Source organism: Neofelis nebulosa, chromosome 17, assembly GCF_028018385.1.
Source record: "Neofelis nebulosa isolate mNeoNeb1 chromosome 17, mNeoNeb1.pri, whole genome shotgun sequence".
Classification (NCBI taxonomy): Eukaryota; Metazoa; Chordata; class Mammalia; order Carnivora; family Felidae; genus Neofelis; species Neofelis nebulosa.
Window position 1 is genome coordinate 43,245,285 of NC_080798.1, and position 25,718 is coordinate 43,271,002.

Below are 25,718 nucleotides of genomic sequence, written 5' to 3' on the forward strand. Positions count from 1 at the left end.
CAAAATAAATGCTTTTGACTCTCTTGGAAGCTCAAGACCCATCAGCAGTCGTGAATGGCTGTTCTCATGTCCCAGAGAGGCCAATCTATACTGCAAGGCATGCATCAGACAGTGATCATTTGGGGACATTCCTTGTGTGGTGGTTAGAGCTGACTTGAAAGGTTAGTGGAGTTCTCTGACTACTAGGAGGGGGCAGAATGCAGCCCAGCCTTGCCCAAGTAAAACCACTATGCAGAGAAATGAACGTGGAAGAGGATGTTTAGTTCCAGAGGGTAAGCAGCCTTGAAGAAGGCGTGTGGCAAGGTACAAGATCAAAGGAGATGACAGAGAGGTAAAAAATCATCCAGACCTAGTTCAAAAATCAGAGTATTCTCTGGATGGAAGCCACTTCTGTTAGGATGAGGAGAAGGAAGGCTGGTGTGGGCTATAGGATGGGTCAGCCTGTGGGTATACCTGTGAAGGCTGGGCTTTTTATAGGAAATTCTGAGGGTTTGCTGATACACTTCCACGTTCGCCAGTAGTTCAAAGATGCTCTCTCAGCAACAGGTATGTCTGCAGGCCGTACACGTAGGTGGTGTTTCCCTTCCTTCAGATTATCTAGAGTCTGTTAGATACAGAAAATTACTACCTTGAAAATTCTAAATCATGTAACTATCTACCAGTTCTAGGGCAAAGTACCAGGAAAGATAGTATGTGTTTTACTTTGATAAAGTGTTTTGAAATAAATTTAGTCAATCATACATAAATATAAAAATTTAGGTCTAGGGGCGCCTGGGTGGCGCAGTCGGTTGAGCGTCCGACTTCAGCCAGGTCACGATCTCGCGGTCCGTGAGTTCGAGCCCCGCGTCAGGCTCTGGGCTGATGGCTCGGAGCCTGGAGCCTACTTCGGATTCTGTGTCTCCCTCTCTCTCTGCCCCTCCCCCATTCATGCTCTGTCTCTGTCCCAAAAATAAATAAAAAAAAAACATTGAAAAAAAAATGTAGGTCTATAAGATGACATGCTAATATTCAAATTTTCAGGGACTATTTCTCTTATTTTTTTTAAACATTCTTTTTGGGTTATAATTTTATGCTGATTGATAGAAAGTTATCTTACATAAGCTAAAGAGTAATTTATATTTAATCATTAAAAGCTTGAGATTTTCTATCATTTCCCCTCAACAGTTTAAAAACCCTTTTGAACTGTTAGAGTTGCTGTGATCTGCTTATTGTTTGTGTTCATCCTAATCCTGGAACGTGATCTAAGCAGGGAATTGGAGGTAGCACAGGGTACCACATTTTTCAAAGCACTTTCACATGCATTTGCTCATTTACCCTGACATAGCTCTGTGAGATAGATGTGGTAAATGTCTGCATTCCCATTTTACTGATGAGACAGTTGAGGTTAAAGGATTTGTGACTTGCTCAAGTAGTCTTTCACATCCAGAGCTTCTGTACCTGAAGGAGCAGGTGACCAGGGTGGGCTGAGGCTCGAGTGGAGCACCCCAGATAGGCAGGGATGAAGCTCAGAGCAGAGGGTGGGCTCATGCCGCCCTTCACTCAAGGACCCATTTTCCTTCAAGAGTCCTGTACAGGGGGCAGCTTATCATAACATCAAGCCCATTTTTCATGTACCTACTCTAGAAGAAAATAGTATTTTCCCATCAAATACTAGAGATAGCTGGAAAAGTTGTCTTTGAAAGGCATCATGTGACAACTTTTTTCTCTAAGAGCCTCAAAATCAACAGAACACCTTAGATTCAGTATGATACTAATAAAAGAACCTGCTTCTAATCTAAACTACCAGATGAAACTCTGGTGAAGCTGGTCATAGGAATCCCGAGCTTTGAGAGGGCCCTCTGGTGGCCATACCTATAAAGTGCACCCACATAACTGCTTAAACTCTGAAAGGAGACGAGAAGTGGGAGAATTCTTCCTCACTTTAGGTGGCTGGTGGACTTGTGGAAGGATTGGAAAATGTCGGGGTTGTGGGAAGTGCTTTCCTGGGAGCACTGAGTAATGGGAGAGAAGAATAGTGTGTGTGTGACACCAGAAGAGAGTCTGTCATTCATTCATTTAAGAAATGCTTGTGTATCACCAGGGCCACAGATACTGTGCCTGGACTCAAGGAGCTCTCAGTTTGAGGGAAAGATGAGAAAAGACAAGAAAACCAACAATTTACATATACTGGGATAAGAGCCAGCATTGTTTTTGAAGTTTCAGGAGCTCCAGGAACCTAGGATTTCTTTCCACAGCACTGGAAGAAAATATAGGCTTTTTGTCCCTCTTTGCTCAGGATTGCACACAACTTTAGCTATGTGAAGCTGTCAGCTATCCTGAGGAGGGAAACTAGTGAGAGATGGATTTCTGTATAAGGGAGTAGTTGGCCTCGGGCAAAGAAATAAAACTGAGGTTCTAGGAAGGTGACAGACTGGAACAGTTTCTGCAAAAGTGAGTGAGCAGGATTATTGAGTTAAAATGAGATGATAACGATGATGATGATAATAATAATAAATTATATTATTATAGTATATAATGTAGTATTTGTACTGAGAAAAGGGACAAAGAAAACAGTGACTGCACAGGAGGGACAGGACAGGGTGGGAAGATGATAGGTAGAGATATACACTAAGTCACCTGCCTCTGTGCCTTGATTGTAGCTTTAAGGTGTATGGAGGTTGAGGAAGTGAGGGAGATGAGTCTAGAGCAGTAAACAAGAGCCAGAGAGTGAACATCTCTGTAAGCTGAGCTGAGGAGTTTCATATATCCCCTGGTTAAGTGAAGCCATTGAAGGATTTAAAGCAGGAACTGTAACTTGACTGGTAGTCACACTATCCACTCAGTCAGTCAGCAAGCCCTGTGACTCCATCCCCTGCTTTCTGCTCCACCCTCTTCCTCCTTTCCCTTTCCCCAGTCCTGGTCCTCTCATCCCCAGGTCCTTTCCATACAGTGTATCTTTCGAACATGCAAATGAGTCCAAACCAGTCTCCATCTTAAAAAACTTCGGTGCTCCCCACTACCTATGGGGCATCCAAATTCTTTTTAGCATTGCATGCGAGGTCCTTCACAATCATTGGAGGCAGCAGGATATACACAACAAGCATGGAGCCTTGAACTCAGACAGACTGGGGTTTGAATCTTGCTTGGTCACTTAAGAGCAGGCACTTTTTTTTTTTTTAAGATTTTATCTTTTTTTTTTTTAATTTTTTTTTTCAACGTTTTTTATTTATTTTTGGGACAGAGAGAGACAGAGCATGAACGGGGGAGGGGCAGAGAGAGAGGGAGACACAGCATCGGAAACAGGCTCCAGGCTCCGAGCCATCAGCCCAGAGCCTGACGCGGGGCTCGAACTCACGGACTGCGAGATCGTGACCTGGCTGAAGTCGGACGCTTAACCGACTGCGCCATCCAGGCGCCCCAAGATTTTATCTTTTAAGTAATCTCTACATCCAATGTGGGGTTTGAACTCACACCCCCAAGATCAAGAGTCTCACACTCTACTAACTGATCCAGTCAGGCACCCCTACCCAGGCATTTTAAAACTGAATTCTCCTAATGCCCCCCTTACACACACAAAGTAGGTTTTACTATTATCATTCCCTTTTAGCAAATGGGAAACAAGACCCAAGAAGAGAATGAGTACTCAGTGCCCCAAGTAAGAGGAAATGCTACAAATGGAACCCAGGATTCTAGAGTCCGTGCTCTTAACCACTGCTCTTGACCACCTGCCTCCCATCTGTCACTTAACATCTAGAAGCCTCAGGCTCCTCATAGGCAAAGTCGAGATAGTAAAATCTGGAAGATGTTGTAAGGATTAAAGGAAATAATATAATGTTAATTTCCTTTTTTTAAGTTTATTTATTTATTTTGAAGAGAGAGAGTGCAAGTGGGGGAAGGACAGAGAGACAGAGGAGGAGAGAGAGAATCCCAAGCAGACTCTGCACTGTCAGTGCAGAGCCTAATACAGGGCTCAAACCCACAAACCACGAGATCATGACCTGAGCCAAAGTCAGATGCTTGACTGAAACACCCAGGTGCCCCTAATTTCCTTCCTCTTAATGGTCAGATCCCAAACTACCTTTCCAGCTTCATCTTCTACCATTCTGTCTGCACTCCATCATCAGTGATACTCAACTCCACAAAACTCCAAAGACACACCATGTTCTGTAATGACTTCTCAATTTTATATATACCATTTCCTCTTCCCAGAACACTTCTCTCCTCCCTTCACTGCCTGAAAAGCCTGCATCCTCCCCTAGCTAGAGCAGGTCATCCTCCTTTGTTCCCATAGACCCTTCTGAACTTCTCCATCTGGGTCTCTGTGGCTTGATTTCAGGCCTGTTCTTTCAGGCTTTGGGAGGAAGGACTGACTTGATGCATCCCAGCTTCTAGTCTAGAACCCGATGTGTAGTAAGTGCTTAACTGCTGCATTAAATGAAAGAATTCACATAAATGGAGAGCTAGAAGGCTGAGTCCTCTGGAAAGAAAAGCAAAATGAGACATGAGGGACCCCAAAATGAGCTGGCAGAGAAGCAGACTACATTCACAAAAACTGAGCATCCAAAGATGTTGAATATCCAAAACCACAGGAAAAGCTAACATAGGATTACAATGGGCAGTGCTCAGAGAGTTCAGAGGGCAGTGAAGACAGTGATTCCAACTTGGGACCTAGAGTCCAGAGGGAAGATCTAAGGGGGAGAGGGACAAGGGTGAAGGAGAAGAAGGAGACAGGATGACAGGAAGAAGAGTCTCAACTTCAGTCTGATTGGTGATGGATCAAAAGATGCTGGGTGAAGTAGCAAGAAAAAAGAGTAAAACTAGGGAGAGCCTGCAAGCGACAGTGGACCATTCAAAACCCATACTAAGCTGACAGCATCAGCACTTGAATTTGCCATTTGTGTTTCACTTGCAGATTCAAATCCTGAAATTCTGTCCCAGTGGAGGAAACAACAGTGCCTTTGATCAACTCTTTATTGGCCATTGTGGAAGGGACCTATTGGGGGAGGGAAATCCCTGTCTGGGAGAACAACCTATTGTTCTGGGCCTAGATACTCTTTTTGGAAGTGCTGTTTGGTACCCAGGTATATCCTGTGGGGTGGGTCAGTACTGATAGTCCAACTAGCTTGAGAGATGTATTAGCTGAGGGGAGAATGACCTATTTTGTAGACGTGAAATCTCCATTTCTTGCCATTTTTGTAAATGTGAAGTGTGAGCTGTACCATTCTCTCCAAGAAAGGTATGTTTGAAAAATCTTAAAAAGAAAAACATACAAATAAATCCTAAGAGATCATAATTCCTGCCAGTCAAGTCGTGCTGCATGCACTAGGCCCAGGAGCCTTAACTAGGTTGTCTTCTTTTTTTTTTTTTTTTTTTTTGAGAGAGAGATGGGAGTGCAAGCAGGGGAGGTGCAGAGAGAGAGGGAGACACAGAATCCAAAGCAGGCTCCAGGCTGTGAGCTGTCAGCACAGAGCCCAAGGTGGGGCTCAAACCCACAGACGACAAGATCATGACCTGAGCCAAAGTCAGACGCTCAACCGAGCCACCCAGGTGCCCCAACTGGGTTGTCTTCTAAATTCTCTCAGCCAGTCCTTGCTCTGGCTTCTAGAAACACAAGGCCTTCTTGTGGGAAGCCATTTAGGTGCTATAGGAACCCAAAGAACACATTCCCTAAACCCCTCACTCTGCTTTATTGTTCTCAATAACACCTACTTATTTATTTAACATCTGCTAGTCTCCCCTAGTAGATAAAACCTCCAATACCATGATGATCTTGCCTGGTTTGTTCTCTGCTTTATTTGCAGCACCCACAACAGTGCCTGAGGAATCTCAATACATTTTCATGGAATGAATGAAGTAATGAATGAGTGAAGAGAATTTCAGAGAGCCTAGCTTCCTAGTGTTCTTTGGGTTTGTTGACTGAAATTGTCACAGAGTATTTGACTAGTCTTCTGTGGACTTCAATTCTACTTCTGTCTGCCTGAATATTACTTCTATGACTTTTACTATTCATATGCTATGACCTAGAAAGTTACTAAAGGGAGGGTTTCTTTAGGGAAATATAGATATAAATTCAAATGGCTAATTACTAGCACAGGGATAATTAATGTCACTTTTGGTCTAGATAGTAGTGAAAAATTTGTCAATCAGAAGCAATGTAAGACGAATGGCATGGGGGCAAGTGTGTATGTGTATATGTATGGCTGCCAAAAGATGGCTGACAAATGCACTACTGGAAGAACTCTGGGACTTAATGGAGGTTTTCCAAGTACAACCAGTGCTTAGAGATGCCTTAAGCTCTGATGTGGGCTGTTGGAGGGATCTGGGGGTGGGGGAGTGGGGGCTTGCAACTGTCTTGTAAAAACAAGGGAGGCCAGCATCAATCTGCAGCTCAAGGGAAGCAAGGTTAGTAGAACAAAAGGATATGCAGAACAGCTGCAATCAGCCAAGGAAGTCAAGACACAACTATCAGCATCTCAAACCTGTCCCTCCACTGCCAGTTCCAGTGCCCTGACCCTGCAGAAGTAGATTTAGCCTTCATAGGTCATCTTGGGTGCATCATTCAATGTTCTCTCAGTGGATGTTTGTTAAACACCTGTTACAGGTTGGGTACTATGAGATACTAGAAATGCAAACATGAAAAGAATACAGGCCAGTGAGGGAGAAAGACCTATGAATACTTGATCCAAATAGAATTAACATTGATAGGTGACAGGAATTAACTCTGAGAGCAGAGAGACAAAAACTCCGCCTGGAAGTGTCAGGCTAGACTTCCCTTGGACCACATTTAGGAAAATCTTAAAGGGGAAGCATTCTAGGAAGAAGGAACACCAAGTAAAAAGGTGTGGAGAGGTGGTGTTTGGGGTGCTTAGGGACATGGCTGGATTTCAAAGTGTGTGTGTGAGTGCCCACACAAGAACATAGGTTTGGGTACGTGTTAGGCTATGAGTCAAGGCAAGCAGTTGCCAGGTCCAGGGTTGTCCACTTACCCATATCTACAGACAAGCTACACTGTTGGGATGAATATCTACTGTTTATGTAATCTTCCTTTCCAAGACCACAGTGGTAATCTGTCTTAACATTGTGAGTAATAGAAACTGTGAGACTGTCCCTTGTCTGTTTTCTTGAAAGCATCATTTGTGTGATCAACATAAAAACTCTCTGGCTCCCTTGAACCAAGAAATGCAGGTGTATTCGGGTTGCTTGCTGGTAGCAGAATGCTTATAGGAAGAATAATTTAAGTTTCCAAGCGTAGAAGTTGCCAGATGGTGATGGAAAAGGAAACACAAGTAGCATGTACTATCATACTAAGTCCTCAGTGGGGTTCAAGGGGGCAAGTAAAGGAATAGACAGTCTGCCAAGAACTTTGAACTCTTGTGAGTGACCCTGAAGAGAAATTTCACACTGCAGTAGCAGCTATGACTCTCAACCAGGCTGATAGCTTGTGAGAGGCTTGAAGCAGTTTACATTTAGGCAAAGGGGACTCCCCAAATTACAGAGAAAGTTCTAGGAAGCACTATAATGTTAATGTACAGACCTGGAATAGCTACTCTGTACTTCCTCTGTGAACATCCAGGCTAATAGATTTACATACCAGCTTTGATGACTCCCAGATTTATACCTCTAGATCAGATTGCTCCCATGAATTCCAAAACTTATACAATTGAGCTGCCTTCTCACCATGACCACTTGGATGTTTAATAAATACCCTTTTCTTGCCTCTCAAACTTAACACATTCAAATCCTAACTCCTGATTTCTCCCCCTAAACCTGCACATTCTTTGGAATCCACCATTCACCTTACTGCTCAGCATACAAAAGAATTATCTATTCTTTCTCATTCTACCAACGATTCATTAGCAAACTGTCAGTTTTATCAAGATACATCCAGAATTTGAACACTTCTTTTACCACCTTGGGCCAAACTACCACTATCTTTTATCTGGATGCTATAGGAACCTCCTAACTAACTGGTCTTCCTGCTTCTTCCTGTGTCCCACTCTTCATTGGCCAGGGGTCGGCAAATTTTTTTTCTGTAAAAGGGCAGAGAGCAAATATTTTAGGCTTTGAGAATATGGTCCCTGTTGCCACTATTCAACTCTGTATTGTATGTAGCTCAAGAGCAGCTATAAATAATACATAAACAAATGATCATGGCTGTGTTCCAGTAAAACTTAATGGACACAGGGGTGCCTGGGTGGCTCTGTCAGTTGGGCGTCTGACTTCAGCTTAGGTCATGATTTCACTGCTCGTGAGTTCGAGCCTCACATCGGGCTTTGTGCTGACAGCTCAGAGCCTACAACCTGCTTTGGATTCTATCTCCCTCTCTCTCTGCCCCTGCTCATGCTCTGTCTCTCTCTCCTTCAAAAATAAATAAAATTAAAGAAAAAACTTAATGGACACTGAAGTTTGAGTTTCATATAATTTTTATGTGCCACAAAATATTTTTCTTTTGGTTTTTCAACCGTCTAAAAAATGTAAAAATCAGTCATACCTAACAGGTTGTATAAAAAGGTAGTGGGCTGAATTTCATCTATGGGCTATAGTTTGATGATTCCTCATCTAATATCAGGACAGAAGTCAATGATTTTTTAAATAGTGTTATTGAAATATATTTAATGTGAAATGTATTCACATATATAATATGAATGATAAAACCTCCAATTTAAATTGTACAGTTCAATGGTTTTTAATGTGTTCACAGAATTGTGCAATCATCACCACAATCTATTTCAACATCCTAAAAAGTAACTCTGCACCCATTAACAGTCATTGCCAATCCTGTCCACCCTAGCCTTCCCACCCTCTACCTTAGCGCTAGGCAACAGCTAATCTACTTTCTGTCTCTATAACTTTATCTATTATGTACATTTTATATAAATGGAATCATACAATATATTGAGTCTGGCTTCTTTAACTTAGCAAAATGTTTCAAAGTTTATCCTTGTTGTTACATGTATCAGTACTTCATTCCTTAAAAATTTTTTTAGGGGGCACCTGGGTGGCTCAGTCGGTTAAGCGGCCGACTTCGGCTCAGGTCATGATTTCATGGTCCATGAGTTTGAGCCCCGCGTAGGGCTCTGTGCTGACAGCTCAGAGCCTGGAGCCTGTTTCGGATTCTGTGTCTCCCTCTCTCTGACCCTCCCCTGTTCATGCTCTGTCTCTCCCTGTCTCAAAAATAAATTAAAAAACGTTTAAAAAAATTTTTTTAATGTTTATTTTTGAGAGAGAGACAGAGACAGAGTGTGAGCAGGGGAGGGGCAGAAAGAGAGGGAGACACAGAATCCAGAAGGCTCCAGGCCCTGAGCTGTTGGCACACAGTGCGATGTGGGGCTCGAACTCTTGAACTGCAAGATCATGACCTGAGCCAAAGTCGGATGCTCAGCTGACTGAACCACCCAGACACTTCACTTCATCTCTTTTTATTGACAAATAATATTCATTTGTATGGATGGATATACATTTTGTTTGCCTATTCATCAGCTGATGAACATAAGGATTGTTTCTACTCTTTGACTACTAGGAGTAATGCTGCTATGAACATTTGTCTACAAGTTTTTGTGTGGACATACGTTTTAATTTTTCTTGGGTATATACCTAGAAGGGGAATTAACTGGGTCACATCATAACTCTTTAACTTTTTTAGAAACTGTCAGACTGTTTTCCAAAGAAACTGTACAAATTTACATTCCCATTAGCAGTGTATGAAGGTTCCGATTTCTCCACATCCTTGCCAACACCTGTTATTGCCTCTCTGTCTCTCTCTCTCTCTCTCTCTTATTTACTAATCTCTTTTGAGAGAGAGAGAGGGAGGGAGGGAGAGGGGCAGATAGAGAGGGAGAGAGAGAATCCCAAGCAGGTTTGGCACTGTCAGTGCACACTGGGCTCCATCTCAGGACGGTGAGATCATGACTTAAGCCAAGATCAAGAGGGAGGCTTAACCAACTGAGCCCCCTAGGCACCCTTAGCCTGTCTTTTTGATGATAGCCATCTTAGTGGTGTGAAGTGATATCTCATTGTGGTTTGCATTTGCATTTCCCTGATGGCTAACGATGTTAAACATTTTTTCATGTGCTTATTCCCCATTTGTATATATTCTTTGGAGAAATGTCTACTTAAATCCTTTACACATTTTAAAATATGATTGTCTTTTTATTGTTTAGTTGTAAGAGTGCTTTATATATTCTGGTTACAGGTCCCTTATCAGGTATGTGATTTGCAAATTTTTTGTTTCATTCTGTGGGTTGTCTTTTTCACTTTCTTGATGGTGTCCTTTGAAGCACAAAAGTTTTTAACTTTGATGAAGTCCAATTTATCTATATTTTTTCTTTGGTTGCTTGTGCTTTTGGTGTTGAACCTGAGAAACCATTGCTTAACCCAAGGTCCAGTAATCTTTTAAAACTTAAATTTGATCAGTTTACTTCTTTAAGTATCTCCCAAAGCTACCTATAACATTTGGAATAGATCTTATATCTTTAATGTGGCCTATAAGACTCTGTAAGATCTGCCCCCTGGCTTCCTCTGACCTCACCATCTATCTACCTTCAATCTTCTACCTTTCATTGTACCAGCCTCTGAGATTGCCTCTTTCAAGTCACTCTAACCTCAGGGTGTTTTTATGTGCCTTTCCTTATGCCTGGAAGCTCTTAACTCAGACATCAGCATGACTTATTTCTCCTGCAGGTTTTGCTCAAATGTTGCCTTGTCATTGAGGCCCACCCTTACCACTCTTTCTAAAGGAGTAGCTTCCTTGGTCTCAGTCACTTGCTATCTCCTTTCCACATACTACACATTTGTACATTTAAAAACAAGCAGGTTAGATATAAATGTTTTATTCTTTCAACTAAGCTCCAATACTACAAGGGCAGTGATTGACAGAATAAAAACTACATGCACAAAAAGAAAATCATATAAGCACATTCTGAAACCTCAAGAAGTCCTACAATACAGAAATGCCCTCTTCCTTCACTATTACACATGAAGCACTGCTCTATTCTTCATAGTATTTACCTCTACCTGACATTGTATGGCTATATGGTTCATTACTGTATCTCTAGTGCTTGGCCCTTGATTGGTGCTCAATACACAATAAATGTTACACTTGGAATCAAGCGTAGATAGATTCTGAGTGTAATAGATACTGAGTGTGTCCTTTGGAGGCCAAAGCTACAGACTGAAAGGAGGTAGAGTGGGCAGGTGAAGGAAGGGTGGGAAAGAGAAAGAGTGGAAATGTGGGGGGATAAGGAGTGGTAGAGAGTATAGCAGCAGTGTGAGACAAGGTGTCTGTACTCCAGAAGCTTCCCATCTCATTCTGATGGTTTGCTCTTCTACATGGCTTTCCAAAAAAAGCCTACTGTGTAACAGAAAATTCTGAGTACAATATGTGATCTGCTGAGTGTGTAGTAACTTTAGTTACTTTAGCCATTAGTTAGCAGGTGGCAGAGTCCCATTTTTTTTTACTAGGAGTTAAATCTGAGGGATGCTACAGTGAGGAGTGCCAACACTTAAGAACAGTTTAGATATGTGCTAATATGATAGCCATTAGCCACATGTGACTACTGAGTACTTGAAATGCAATCATCTGAATCTGAGATGTATTATAAGTATAAAACACATCAGATTTTGAAGATTTAGTACAAAAAATGTAAAATATATCAGTTTTAAAATACTACATGTTGAAATGATAGTATTTTAAATATATTGAGTTAAATAAGATATATTATTAAATTTAGTGTCACTTTTTAATTTTTTAAATATGGCTACTGAAAGTTTAAAATTACTTGTGACATCTTATTTTTATTGGTTCATACCATGTTTTTCTTAAAGCCCACAGGAATAATTTCTGGTACCCAAAATGTTTTCAGTAAATACTCGCTGAATGAATTAAATTGGGCTGCCTGAGGAAAGTCTTTAGACTAATAATTGGAAAATTCCATTTTCTCCAAGCAAAGCATCTGTACATTTATGAAAGAACCTGAATATATGGGCAGGCCTTAGCAATGGGGAAAGTGATGGAAATGTATGAGACTGTTGATTTGCTTGAGATGGCCATTGATTCTTCAGCTGTATTTATACTCTTCTTCAAAGAATAAACATCACTTCAGTTAGCCCAGCCTAAATGTTTATTTCTTTGAAAACACTATTTCCAAAACATAAGCACTTGTTTTATTATATCTTTTAGGGAGGCAGATCCACATGATTCTTCAAATACTTCCACTCACACAACTTGGAACTTGGGAACTGGACCAGCTCATTGGCCTCTAAGTTGCTACATCCCATTCTGAAGTTGCTTCCCAGATAGATGTTGTTTCAATGGGAAGTGAGGACAGGAAAGGACTTAAAGGGCTTTATAAACTGTTTGTATAATAGGCTTGTGTTCTTTAAAATGGTTCAAAAATTGCCTTGATCTCTTTGATTTTCTGCAATGAACAAATGATTCCCTTCTTTTCCTCACAAAATGGTGCCTTGGCATAAAGTCATCAGTAATCCCGACATGTGAGGCCATTTAAGTAATTTTGAAGCCACTTGTAAGCAATTCTAGCACTCCACTCCAGGGGTAGTTGAAAAAAATTTTGTTTCAGGTGGGTGGCTTTAAACAAATAAAAAGAAGGGGTGCCTGGGTGGTTCAGTCGATTAAGCATCTGATTCAGTTCAGGTCATGATCTCATGGTTTCACAGAATCGAGCCCCACATCTCCCTTGAGACTCTCCCTCTTGAGACTCTCCCTCTTTCTCTGCCCCAGCCCTGCTTGCTCTCTCTCTCTCTCTCTCTCTCTCAAAATAAATAAACTTGAAAAAATAAAAGAAAAATGAATGAAAAGAATACTACCATCAACTTGCATTGGAGTATGTGAAGGGTTTTGATTTCCAAATACATAGTAACTTATGAAAAAAACATTAAATTACTTAGAAAGGAATATTTATAAAAATACACAGTATGAAATGTTCTTATTCCTATATGACCCAAACATGCACTGTCTATTTCAATTTTCTTCTAAGATGTGTTGGGGAGGCACAGTTGGTAGTACCCTAAGCTGAACTGTGACTTGCTGGCTCAGTGCTTGTGGAGATGGAGTAAACAATACTTTGTCCAGACAGTGGAATTAATATGGAGCATGGCCAATGGTCCTTTCTAGCCATAATATTTAGCTTTTCTAGTAAAAAAAAAAATCATTGTCCAAAAACTAAGAATAAACTACTTAAGAGAAGCCACAGAAGTGGTTTCTGTAGTTAGGAGGAAAGTTAAGATTCAAGAAGAATCTTAAAATAGGATTTTCAAAAGTCAAGGGCACCCTCTCAGCAGTTGGTTAAGTCCTATCCTGGGTCTGTGGTGGGTACTGGTATAGATAAGGCACAGTCAGGATGAAAGCCTTTATTCAGGACATGCATTTCCAGTGTATTATTTATTACTTTAACTCACTCATCACACTTCCCCATTAAGAGGGTCATCCCAGAAACCAGTATTTGAAAGGACACAACATTTAGTGCTATAGGCCTATGTTACTGATCACTCCTGGAAGACAAGAGTATCTTACCTGCAGCAAAGGCATCAGTTGCAAACCCAGTGCTTGCTCATAGAGTAAGTTCAGTTCAGCACAACTGGAGAAGGAGAGCTTGGAGGTGTAGAGGTAATAGTGCACGTGCCTAAATGTGGAACCATCTCTGTCGATGAATAGCCTCTGGCTTTCCAAAGAAGTCAAGGCTGAAGCCTCTTTCCACAGCAAGGAGTCTGGGAACTGAGCAAGTTTACTTCTGGGAACTGAGAAATGCCAGCCCCCAACGTTGAAATGAAACAAATCCTCTGCTGATTCATGAGGCATGCCAGGTTCCTCCTAAAGGGAGAATGAAAACAGAGCTATGCAAGAAAAAGAAACAAAAAGCGTCCATACTGAAATGGAAGAAGTAAAACTATCTCTATTTGTAGATGATGTGATCTTGCATATAGAAAATCCTAAGGAATTCAGTAGAAAATTATGAGAAATGAACTCAACAGGGTGAAGGGTATAGATCAATATATCATCAATTGTATTTTTATATACTAGCAATGAACAATCCAAAAATGAGATTAAGAAAACAATATATCAAAAAAACAAAATATTTAGGAATACATTTACAAAAGAAGTGTAATACTTGTATTCTGAAAAGTTCAAAACACTGTTGAAAAAAAATTTTTTTTTAATTTTTTTAATGTTTTTATTTATTTTTGAAGGAGAGAGACAGAGCATGAGCAGGGGAGGAGCAGAGAGAGGGAGACACAGAATTCGAAGCAGGCTCCAAGCTGTCAGCACAGAGCCCGATGTGGGGCTGGAACACACAAACTGTGAGATCATGACCTGAGCCAAAGCCAGACGCTCAACCAACTGAGCCACCCAGGCGCCCCTGTTGAAAAAAAAAAATTTAAAGACCTAAGTAAATGGAAAAACATCTCATATTTATGAATCAGAAGACTTAATACTGCTAAGACTGCAATACCCTCCAAATTGATCTATAGATTGAACACAATCCCTATAAAAATTCCAGCTGCCTTTTTTCTGCAAAAATTGACAAGCTGATGTTAAAATCCATATGGAAATACAAAGGATGCAGAATAGTAAAAAAAAAAAAAAAAAAAAAAAAATCTTGAAAAAGGAGAACGAAATTTGATGATTCATACTTCCCACTTTCAAAACTAACTAAAAAGGTATAGTAATCAAGATAGTGTGCTATTAGTGTAAGGAAACATATGGTTATGAATTTGATAAGGGAGTCAAGCAATTCAATGGGTAAAGAATACCTTTTCAAAAAATGATGCTAGGACAATTGGACATCCACATGCAAAAAGAAAACCAACCAAACTAAAAACCCTACCTCACACCATACACAAAAATTAATACTAAGTGGACCAAACCTAAAAAATAAGAGCTAAAAATATAAAACCTTTAGAAGGAAACACAAAATCTTTATAATCTTGGATTAGGCAATGCTTTCTTAGATAAGATACAAAATGACAAGTGAAATAAATAAAAGTCCATCAAAATTAAAAATGTTTGTGCTTCAAAGGACACCATCAAGAAAGTAAAAAGACAACCCATATGATAGATCAAAATATTCACAAATCACATATCTAATAAAGAACTTGTATTTAGACTACATAAAAAACTCTTACAACTCGAGTGCCTGGGTGGCTCAGTCAGTTAAGCAGTTAAGCATTCCACCTTTGGCTCAGGTCATATGTCGTGGTTTGTGAGTTCAAGGCCCATGTTGGGCTCTGTGCTGACAGTTCAGAACCTGGAGCCTACTTCGGATCCTCTGTCTCCCTACTCTTGCTCCCCCCTCCACACTATTCCCCCTCCCCCACCGTTCTTGCTCTTTATCCCTCTCTCAAAAATAAACATTTTTTTTTAAAAAGAACTCTTACAATTCAATAATAGAAATAAGATGAACAAGCAAATTTAAAGGGAGGTGGGTAAAAACTCTAAAAAGACATTTCTCCAAAGTAGATACACAAATGTCAATAGCACATGAAATGATACTTAACATCAGTAGGTATCAGGGATATGCAAATCAAAACTTGCAGTGAGATACCACTTTACCACCCAGTAGGAGGACCTGAATCAAAGTGATAGGTAACAACAAGTGTTGACAAGGACTGGAGAAATCGGAACTCCTTTACACTGCTGGTGGGAGTGTAAAATGGTGCAGCTGCTCTGGAAAACAGTTCAGTGGTTCCTCAAAATGTTAAATACGTAGTTACTATATGGCCCAGCAATTCCACTTCTAGGTATAAACTCAAGAAAAATGAAAACCTAGGTCTACACAAAAACTTACAGACAAATGTTCATAGAAGCATTATTCATAACAGTAGAAACAACCCAATGTCAATCAACTGATGAATGAATAAACAAAATGTAGTGTATCCATACAATGGAATATTATTTGTCAATAAAAAGGAAGTACCGATATGTGCTACAACTCAGATGAAACCTTGAAATGTTATGCTAAGTAAAAGAAGGCCAGCAACAAAAGACCACATATTACATGATTCCATCTATGTGTAATGTGCAGAATAGGCAAATTTGTAGAGAGTAGATTAGTGGTGGCTCAGGGTTGGAGAGGTTGTGGGGGAAATGGGCAGTGACTAGTAACAGGTATGGAATTTCCTTCTCAGATAATGAAAATGTTGTAAAATTGATTGTGGTACTACTTGCACAACTCTGTAAATATACTAAAACCCACTGGATTGTAAACTTTAAAATGGTAAATTGTAGTATGGGAATTATATGTTAATAAAGCCATTTAAAAAAGAGAATTATGAGGAAGGCACTCCCCACCCCACTGAGCGTATGCAGAGCTCTCTTGGGGTCATACCTGCAGAGACATCACATTATTGAGGCCATAACAGGATAGCTGAATGCTGTGGTTTCCTTTTAATATACAGAAAGACAGCAAAGATCATTAACCTTCTTCAGCTCATTGTTAAAAGTTCAAGGTTATCTATTCGTAAGTGAATTGTCTATTTTGCCTTAAGATGGCCTAGCTTATCAACACTATAGAAAAGTAGAACATATAAACATACAAATCATCAAACATACACATCATCTGTTTCAGATTTAAAAATAAACACTCAAGGAGCACTACTCTTGTAAACAAAATTTAAAAGGTGGCAAATAGTACATAAAAATAATAAAAGAACCATAAAACAATTTTGAATTCTAGGTAAAAATTATGCATGCTGAAGCAAGTGGGGTGCAATGTACTGATATTACAACATTTTGAAATGCATCAAAAAGCAATGTGGATTGATAAAGGGATAAATACATGGACATGTGATAAAACATACACAGCAAAATGTTAACTATAGAATCTAGTTGGTGAGTATATAGTTCTTTCAACTTATCTAAATGTTTCAAAATTTGCATTAAAATGGTGGGGGGAAAAAGTGTTAAAGAGGTGGTTGTTTAAGAAAGGAAAAGCCCAACAAAGCCTGCATTTCCTATTTTAATAGTTGAGGAAGGCAAATAAATGCATGCAACAAAGAAGGGGGTGGAGTTCTTTTATAATAAGCCTGGTCTAAATATTCATATATAGAGAAGAACAATTATATATGCCATATTTGAGGCTAGAAGAGTTAAAGGGGCCATGAGAAAGATTACAAATTTTTTAATGGTGCCATGATTCACAGAACCAGAGGAAGAAAAGCCCATCTAATGAGCTAATCTAGGCTTTTGAGCCCTGGCCTTCCTAAACATGGCTAAGACTGAACATGACAAACTGATGGTAACTAAGGTCCCCACCTAGACCAGAAAGCATAAACATGCAAGGACTCTTGATTTTACTTTCTGTTGTCCTTAAAGGTGACTAGCTGGTTGAGAGCTCAGTGTAAGTGCTCCTAGTGTATGGATTTGGGCTGCCAGAGAAAATCCACTAGCTCCTTGAAGCTGAGTCACAGTTCTGTTCTCCTCTTTTGTTATTAAGGATAGGGTTTGACAGGGGCGCCTGGGTGGCTCTGTCGGTTAAGCGTCCGACTTTGGCTCAGGTCATGATCTCCTGGTTTGTGGGTTTGAGCTCCGTGTCAGGCTTTGTGCTGACAGCTCGGAGCCTGGAGCCTGCTTTGGAATCTGTGTCTCCCTCTCTCTCTGCCCCCAACCCACTCGCATTCTGTCTCTGTCTCTCAAAAATAAATAAATATTTTAAAAAATTAAAAAAAAAAAAAAAGGATAGGCTTAGGGGTTGTGGAAGGGGGGATGGGCTAATTGGGTAAGGGGCATTAAGGAATCTACTCCTGAAATCACTGTTGCATTATATGCTAATTTGGATGTAGATTAAAAAAATTAAGTTAAAAAAAGGCTTTGACAAGGGTGTATTGGCTCAAGAGCTTGCCTCCTTACACATATATGTCCCATCCACAGGTGAGCTCTCAAGAGGTGCCCGCTGAAGTGAAGGTAGGAGTTAAGGGTATGGCTGTTCTTTCTAGAGTTTTCTTCCCAAAGACTGCACAGGAGTTTGTTAGAACTATCCCAGTCTGGGAAGAGCCCTCGGTCATAGGCAAGCTTGAGGATCTGTAGTACTTGAAGGGCAAAAGCCTTCTTGTCAGACTGACTACAGGAAATGGGGTAGCCCTAGCATAATCATCTCTACCCCATTCCAAAGAGTATCTCTCTTTTCCACACTGATCCCTATTTCCCAAAGAAGCGCCTTCCAAATCAATTTCTAGAGCTAGAGCTAGCCCATGATCTAAAGACAGGACTTCAACTCCCCACAGCCAAATTCCCCAACGGTTCGGATCTGGGGCTCCCTCCCTATCATGCCTCAGAGAGCTGCCTCCCACTCCCTACCCCAATCCTTCAGATCTGGACACCGCTTCATTCACACGGCCGTCACTGCCTGGCCTCAGTGTCAACAGCTCCAAGCACTGAGATATGAAGACCTTCACCTCTCCAAGAGGCACACCACCAACCTCTCAGACCTGAAGTTCCCCAAATCCTCAGAGCAGAACACTTCATCCCTCAAAACAGGAGCATTCTTCCAGTTCCTCAGAGCCAGCCCCCACATCCTACAAAGCTGGGGCCATAACCTACCCCACGTCCCAGAGCTACATCCCTAACCCCAAAGCTCTAATCCTCGACCGCAACGCCACCCTATCTGCTTTATTGTTTTTGGCGCCCCCGCCAGGGATGGCTCCATACCATAGTCGGGACTCCTGAGGCTGGCGGGCAGGCGCGTGACCTAGGCGATAACGGCCCGGAGGAGGTCGGCGGCTCGCGCGGGGGGCGGGGCCTGGTAGGGGGCGGGGCCTGGCGCGAGCCAGCCTGTCTCGCGGGCGGAGACAGGTGAGAGGCGGGCTGGGATGGCGGAGCAGTGGGATCTGGACGAGGAAGGCGTCCGCCGCCTGGGGGCGCTGACCCTGGAGCAGCCCGGTAGGGCCAAGCTGGGAGGGCTTGTGCCGGGAGTTTGGGGTCTGAGGCTGAGGGGAGAAAACTGAGGTGGAAGCTGGGAAACCTGAAGTGGACGCGGGAGAAGGGTGGCGAAGGAGCGGTCCCTGAGGCGGAGGAGAGGTTACTGAGGCAAAAGAGTTACACTAAGGTAGAGGTGAAGGAAGTAAATAACCTGAGTCTGGGGAGGAGGGCGAGAAATTGAAGGAGAGGAATGGAGTCTGAAGTGGAGAAGGAGAAACTAGATTAACGGGACACTGAGGCCAGGAACACAAAACTGGACAGAATCTGAACTAGCGGAAGAAAACGGAGCCCCAAGAGGGGCATTGATGGGAGAAGGGACGTGCTGAGAAGCGACTTTGAGGTCGTGGTGCTCCTGAGGAGGCACGAAGGGAGTTCATTTTGGCATTTTCTGAAATTTCAGACCCAGGAGGGCTTTTCCTGTTTGGGGCAAAATGGAAAAGGGTGTTTCCTTCATCAACCCTTCTCTTCGTCCAGTCTCAGCCTCAAGAGCTTGGCCATTTCTTTAGTCCACCAGGATGCGTGGCACTCAGAAAGGGGCCTGTTGTGAAAGCAGTGGCAAGCCGCTCATCTTTCAGGGCGCTTATGGCAGTGCCCCAGCCTTGACTTCGTCCTGGAGGTGCAACTGGCTGAGTGACTGCAGACCCCACCTTTGACCTGGGGTCTAACTCACACAGATTGTTTTCTGAGTTTCTAGGAATAGAAATGTTGGGAAAGTTATCAGCATTCCTACTTCAACTTTTATTCTTACTAAATTTACTGTATCATTAACGCCAGGTCCTGAGTTAAACGCTTCCCCTCCCACCTCCTGCAATATTTAATCCCCATAACAAACCTATAAAGCAGATGCTGTTATTGTGCCTGTTTTACAGGTGGTTTAAAATTTAGGTTTAGACTTCTGCCCAAAGTTGCCCAGCCCAAAGTGACACAGCTGGGGTTTATTAACCCAGGACTCTTGAGTCCAGAGGCTGTGCTTTAACCATAACAAAAAGTTGCCCTTCTTGCTTCCCCTAGTACTTTTTATTTGTGGGGTGTGACATAATTTGGCTTTATTTTATTTAAAACATATTAATTAGAGGCACCTGGGTGGCTCAGTGGGTTAAGCATGTGACTCTTGATTTCCTCCCAGGTCATGATCTCACCCTCATGAGATCAGCCCTCGCGGAGCACCACCTCCCCCCACCAACGCCAGGGGTGGAAGCTGCTTAAGATTTTCTCCCTCTCCCTCTGCCCCTTCTCTGCTTGTGCTGTCTCTCTTTCAAAAAAAATTTTTATTATTTAAAATTTATAAAAATTAGGGCATGCTAGTAACAAACATTACATGAGTGAACAAAGAGGGTATTAATCTTTCCTTCCTCTGGAAATCCCTCCACCCCAGCCAAAGGTAACTGTTTGGTGTGTGTATAAATAGACTCATGCAGATATTTCAGGTTTAGCTTTTCTTTTCCAAACTACTTTGAACTCCCCTATTTTACAAGTTAGGTAAGAAAAGCTTTATTGGTTTGATATGCTTCTGTATTTTTCTTGCCTTTTAAAAATATATTGATTCGGTTTTATTTGGTGGAGGGGCATGTACTTACATTCTCTAGCTAGAACAATATATGGCAGATTTTTTGTTATTTTGTTTTTGCTTGTTTCCCAGTTTTATTGCAATCATTTGAATAACAAAATTAATTGTGCTCATTCTGATAATTCAAACAATGCAAAAGTATCTAAAGTGAAAGAATATTATTCCCTCTCCCTCTGTCCATACCTTTTCCAATATTTATAGAAACGTATACATATAGTTTTTTGTTTTTTGGTTTTTTTTTAAGGAATAAGAGCATATATATTCTTTGGAAATTTGCTTTTTTTTAAACCTATCAACAAAACAGACATTTTTCAATTAAATTAATGTGTTGGTATATGCATTATAAAATTATGTAAGAAATCACAGTGGTCATCTTTGGAGAGAAAGGCTTTTACTTTTATTCTGTACTTTTCTGTACTGTTGGAATTTTCTGGCTACTCTTTCTTTTTAATGTCCAAAGGGATAATCTTGTGGTGCAGTTACAGATTGTGTTGTATGTTTGTTTTTTGGTATATTTCTCTGTCCTAAAAAAATTCCCATAAATGTTTAAGTTATCCTTTGTCATGCAGAAAGTTTCCATCTTAAGGTAATCAAGTTTATTTTTCCTTATGATTTGTGATTTTTGTGTCTTATTTATGCAGTTTTTCCCTACACTGATGAATAATTTTTTTTCTAAAAATTCTGCAGCTTTGCTCTTCACATTAAGTCTAATCTACCTGGAATTTATTTTTATATATGAGGTGTGACTTGGTATAGTTGTATTTTTTTTAATACTGATAGCCAGTTTCTCTGGAACCTATTTATAGTATCTCTGCTGTATTCCAAGTTCCTTTGTAAACATGGGTCTATTTCTAGGCTCTCTGTTCTGTTCCACTGTTCTGTTTGTCTATTTCTACACCAATATCATCCTTTTGTAACTATCATGGCTTAGCATTAGGTTTTGATTACACTTTACTTTCCTCTTTTCTCCTTCAAAGTCATGTAGGCTATTCTTGGTCCTTTATTCTCATTTAGAATTTTAGAATCAGCTTGTCAGTTTTCATGAAAACATTTTAAGCAGGGGTGTGTCCTGATCTAATACTTATTTTTAAAATATGACTCTCACCCATTAGAAGCCTGTTAAAGTCCTCCAGATAAGAGATAATGAATAGCTTGGACTGGGAGGATGACAGTGGAGATAAAAAGAAATGAACAGAGTCAAGGTGTATTTTGTGGGTAGACTGGACAGGATTTACAAAAAAAAAAAATGAATATGGAACACAAGGAAAGGGAAGATTCAAAAGTAACACTTAGCCTTGGCTTAAGTTATTGCTACATGGATGATGGTGCTATTTAGAGAGATCTCTCTAGAGAGCAAAGACTATGGGAAAGATTGGTTTGGGGAAGGGGAATCAAGAGTGCTGTTTTAAACATGTTAAGCTTAAAATACCAACTAGACATTCAAATGTGAGAATTTTAGTAGGCAATTGGATATACAAGTCTGGATCTCAGAGGAGAGAAGTTGGGGTTAGAGATGTAAATTTGGGGAGACATTAGCAAATAAATAAGTGGTATTTAAAGCAATGGGACTGGATGAACTCACCTAACTAGAGAATATAGATGGAGAACAGAAGAAGGTTTAAGACTCATTTTGGGGCATTTCAGTGTTTAGAGGCTGAATAGAGAGGGAAGAACATGGTGTCTTGGAATTTAAGAAATGATAGTACACCAAGGAAGTAATAGCTGTGCCAAATGTTATTGACAAGCTAAGAAATCAGAGAAGTATCTGTTAGATTTGGCAACATGGAATTCATTGGTCACTTTAAGGGGATTTCTGGAGAATGGGAAGGAAGGCCAGCCTGGGTTGGTATGAACAGGGAATGATAGGGGTGCCTAAGTGGCTCAGTCAGTTGAGCATCCAACTCTTGATTTAGGTTCAGGTTATGATCTGATCAAGCCCTGAGTTCATGGAATCGAGCCCTGAGTAGGGCTCTTTGTTGCTTGGGATTCTTTCTCTCCCTCTCTCTCTCTCTACCCCTCCCCCTTTGTTCTCTTTCTCTCTCTCAAAATAAATAAGCTTTAAAAAAAAAAGGGGGGGGGAATGATATGTGAGGGACAAGAGAGAGTGAAGGTAAGAACCTTTCCTGAGAAATTTGGTTATAAAAGAGGACACAAAAGTAGAATATTAGTTGAGGGATATGATGTGGGATCAAGAACAAGTTTTTTAAAGGCACAATATACTAGAACATATTTGTATGCTGCTAATAATTATTTGGTAAAGAGAGAAAATATATAATTCTATACTTTTTTTGGCTTTAAAAAATAATTCCATTAATTTATTATATAGGTAATATATTGTTTTAAGTTTATTCATTTTTGAGAGAGCGAGAGATGGGTAGGGGCAGAGAGAGAGAGAGAGAGGGAGAAAGAATCCCAAGAGAAAGAATCTGATGGTGCAGAGCCTCACTAGGGTTGTGATCCCACAAACCATGAAATCATGACCTGAGCCAAAATCAAGAGTTGGACGCTTAACTGACTGAGCCACACAGGCACCCCACCTCACTCCTATTTCTGCCCACCCCTAAGTCTGTCTTCTACGTGGATGATGAACAGACTGAACTTCTAAGACATAGACATGATTAAGAGCTCCTTTCTTTCTTTTTACTATTATCTTTTTCAGAATGTCCTGTAGTTGTAGTCATTTATATGTAATTTCTGACAACCAGTAATCTTTTAAAGATTTTTTTTGAAAAATTTTATTTATTTTTTAAGCTTATTTATTATTTATTTTGAGAAACAGATCATGTGTGTTAGTGGGGGAGGGGCAGAGAGAGACAGAGACAGACAGAATTCCACTACCGATGTGGAGCCCAACGTGGGGCTCAAACCCACAAACCATGGGACCATAACCTGAGCCAAAATCAAGTTGGACACTCAACCAACTGAACCACCCTGATGCCCCTAAAAAGCCTTTTAATTGAGATAATTGACATATACCATTATAAACTAGTCACCTTTTTCAGAATGTTGTATAGTTGGAATCATATAAGTAACCTTTTCAGACTGGCTTCTTTCACTTAGCAATATGTATTTAAGGTACTTTCATGTATTTACATGGCTCAATGGATAGCTCATTTCTTTTTATTGCTGAATAATATTCCACTGTGTGGAGGTACCATAGTTTGTTTATCCATTTACTTAATGAAGGACTTTTTGGTCACTTCTAAGTTTGGGCAGTTATAAATAAAGCTACTATAAACATTCAGGTTTATAGATTTAAGCCTCTATGTATAGGTGCTATAAACATAGAGGGGTCTGTGTGGACATAAACTTTCAAGTCACTTGAGCAAGTATCAAGGCACATGATTGCTAGATCATTGGGTAAGCTGTGTTTTGCTTTATCAGACACTGCCAAGCTGTCTTCCAAAGTGGCTACACCTTTGCATTCCACCGGCAATGAATGAGAGTTCCTGTTAACCCATACTATGGTCTGAATATTTGTGTGCCCCCTCTCCATTTGTATGTGGAAATCCTAATGCCTAATGTGATGATATTAAGAGGTGGGGCCTTTCAGAGGTAATTGGGCCATGAGGGCACAGCCTTTATAAAAGAAATTAATGACCTTATAAAAGAGACCAGAGAGAAAGCTCCCTTTCCCCCTTCCACCATGTGAGGATACATGGCTAAGTAGGTAGTCTGCAACCTGGAAAAAGGCTTTCACCAGAACCCAACCATGCTGACACCCTGATCTTGGACTTTTAGACTCCAGAACTGTGAGAAATAAATGTTTGTTGTTTATAAGCCACTCTGTGGTATTTTGTTATAGCAGCCCAAACAGACAAAGACATCCCACATCCTCACCAACATTTGGCTGTCAGTGTTTTGGATTTGGGCCATTCTAATAAGTATATGGTTGTATCTCACTTTTAATTTGAAATTTCCTAATGACTTATAATGTTGAGTATATTTTTATATGTTTGTTTGCCAGCTGAATATCTTCTCTGGTGAGGTTTCCAACTGTTTTGCCTTTTTTTTAATTGAGTTTTTTGTTTCTTAATGTTGAGTTTTAAGAGTTCTTTGTATATTTTTGATATCAGTTCTTTCTCGATATGTGCTTTAGATATATTTTCTCCCACTCTGTATCTTGTCTTTTCATTATCTTAACAGTGTGTCAGTGTCTTTCGAAGGGCACAGGTTTTAAATTTTAATGAAGTCCCACGTTTCTCTTTCACGGGTCATGCTTTTAGTGTTGCATTTAAAAACTTATTGCCAAACCCAAGCTCACCTAGATTTTCTTTTGTGTTATCTTTTAGAAGTTTTATAGTTTTGTGTTTTACATTTAGGTCCATTTTGAGTGAATTATTGTGAAAGTGTCTAGATTCTTCTCCCTCCCCCTCTTCTTCCACCTCCTCCTCCTCCATCTGTAGATGTCCAGTTACACTAGTGTTCTAGCACCATTTGTTGAAAGAATATCCTTTTTCCACTGAATTGGCTTTACTCCTTTGTCAACGATCAGTTGACTGTATATGTGTAGGTCTATTTCTGGACTCTGTTCTGTCCATCAGTCTATTTGTCTTTTTTGCTTTCTTCCAACTCCACATTGTCTTGATTATTATAGCTCTACAGTAAGATTTGAAGTCAGATAGTACCAGTCTTCTGACTGTTTTCCTCCCTCAATGTTGTATTGAGTGTTCTGAGTCTTGCTTTTATACATAAATCTTAGAATCAGTTTGTTGATATTTTCAAAATAACTTGCTGGAATATTCCTTTTTATGACTAATATTCCCTTGTATGGATACACACACACACACACACACACACACACACACATATGCACACCCCACGTTTTGTTTATCCATTAATATCCATTCATCCATTAATAGACATTGGGTCGTTTCCATCTTTTGGCTATTGTGAATAAAGCTGTTTTGAATATGGGTGTATACATACCTGTTAGAGTTCTTGCTCTCAGTTCTTTTGGATATATACCCAGAAATAGAATTGTTTTAGTGTTTTGGGTTTTTTTTGCTCTAATCTTCATTTTCGAAATGACCTTTTATTATCATTTGAATTCTATCTTTATTTTCAAATTTTCCTTTTCTTTTCAATAATTGTTCTGAATTTTTCTATTTCTAATTTACATTTTTCAGCAGTTTTTAAAATTTTTGATTTCAGAATTCCTTTACACTCTTAAAAATATGAATTTCAAAGAGCTTTTGTTAATGTGGACTATATCTACTTATATTTACTATATTTAAAATT

The 25,718-nt window shown here is 40.2% G+C and overlaps 2 protein-coding genes across 3 annotated transcripts in view; one reads left to right on the top strand and one right to left on the bottom strand.

Annotated features, from left to right (window-relative positions):
• Positions 1–18,677, bottom strand: part of KCTD19 (potassium channel tetramerization domain containing 19) — a gene marked incomplete at its 5' end in the record, with an annotated part of 31,586 nt that extends 12,909 nt beyond the window's left edge. The window contains 4 exons of the mRNA XM_058707039.1: positions 454–604; positions 13,511–13,807; positions 16,323–16,378; positions 18,641–18,677. Of these exons, the coding sequence (XP_058563022.1) occupies positions 454–604; positions 13,511–13,807; positions 16,323–16,378; positions 18,641–18,677 (541 nt within the window). The remainder of the gene's footprint in view (positions 1–453; positions 605–13,510; positions 13,808–16,322; positions 16,379–18,640) is intronic.
• A 98-nt stretch (positions 18,678–18,775) lies between these two features.
• The window catches only part of LRRC36 (leucine rich repeat containing 36), a 60,818-nt gene continuing 53,875 nt past the window's right edge, over positions 18,776–25,718 (top strand). For both annotated transcript variants that reach the window (XM_058708972.1, XM_058708973.1), the window contains exon 1: positions 18,776–18,871. In XM_058708972.1, the coding sequence (XP_058564955.1) occupies positions 18,802–18,871 (70 nt within the window). In that variant the 5' untranslated portion in view covers positions 18,776–18,801. The remainder of the gene's footprint in view (positions 18,872–25,718) is intronic.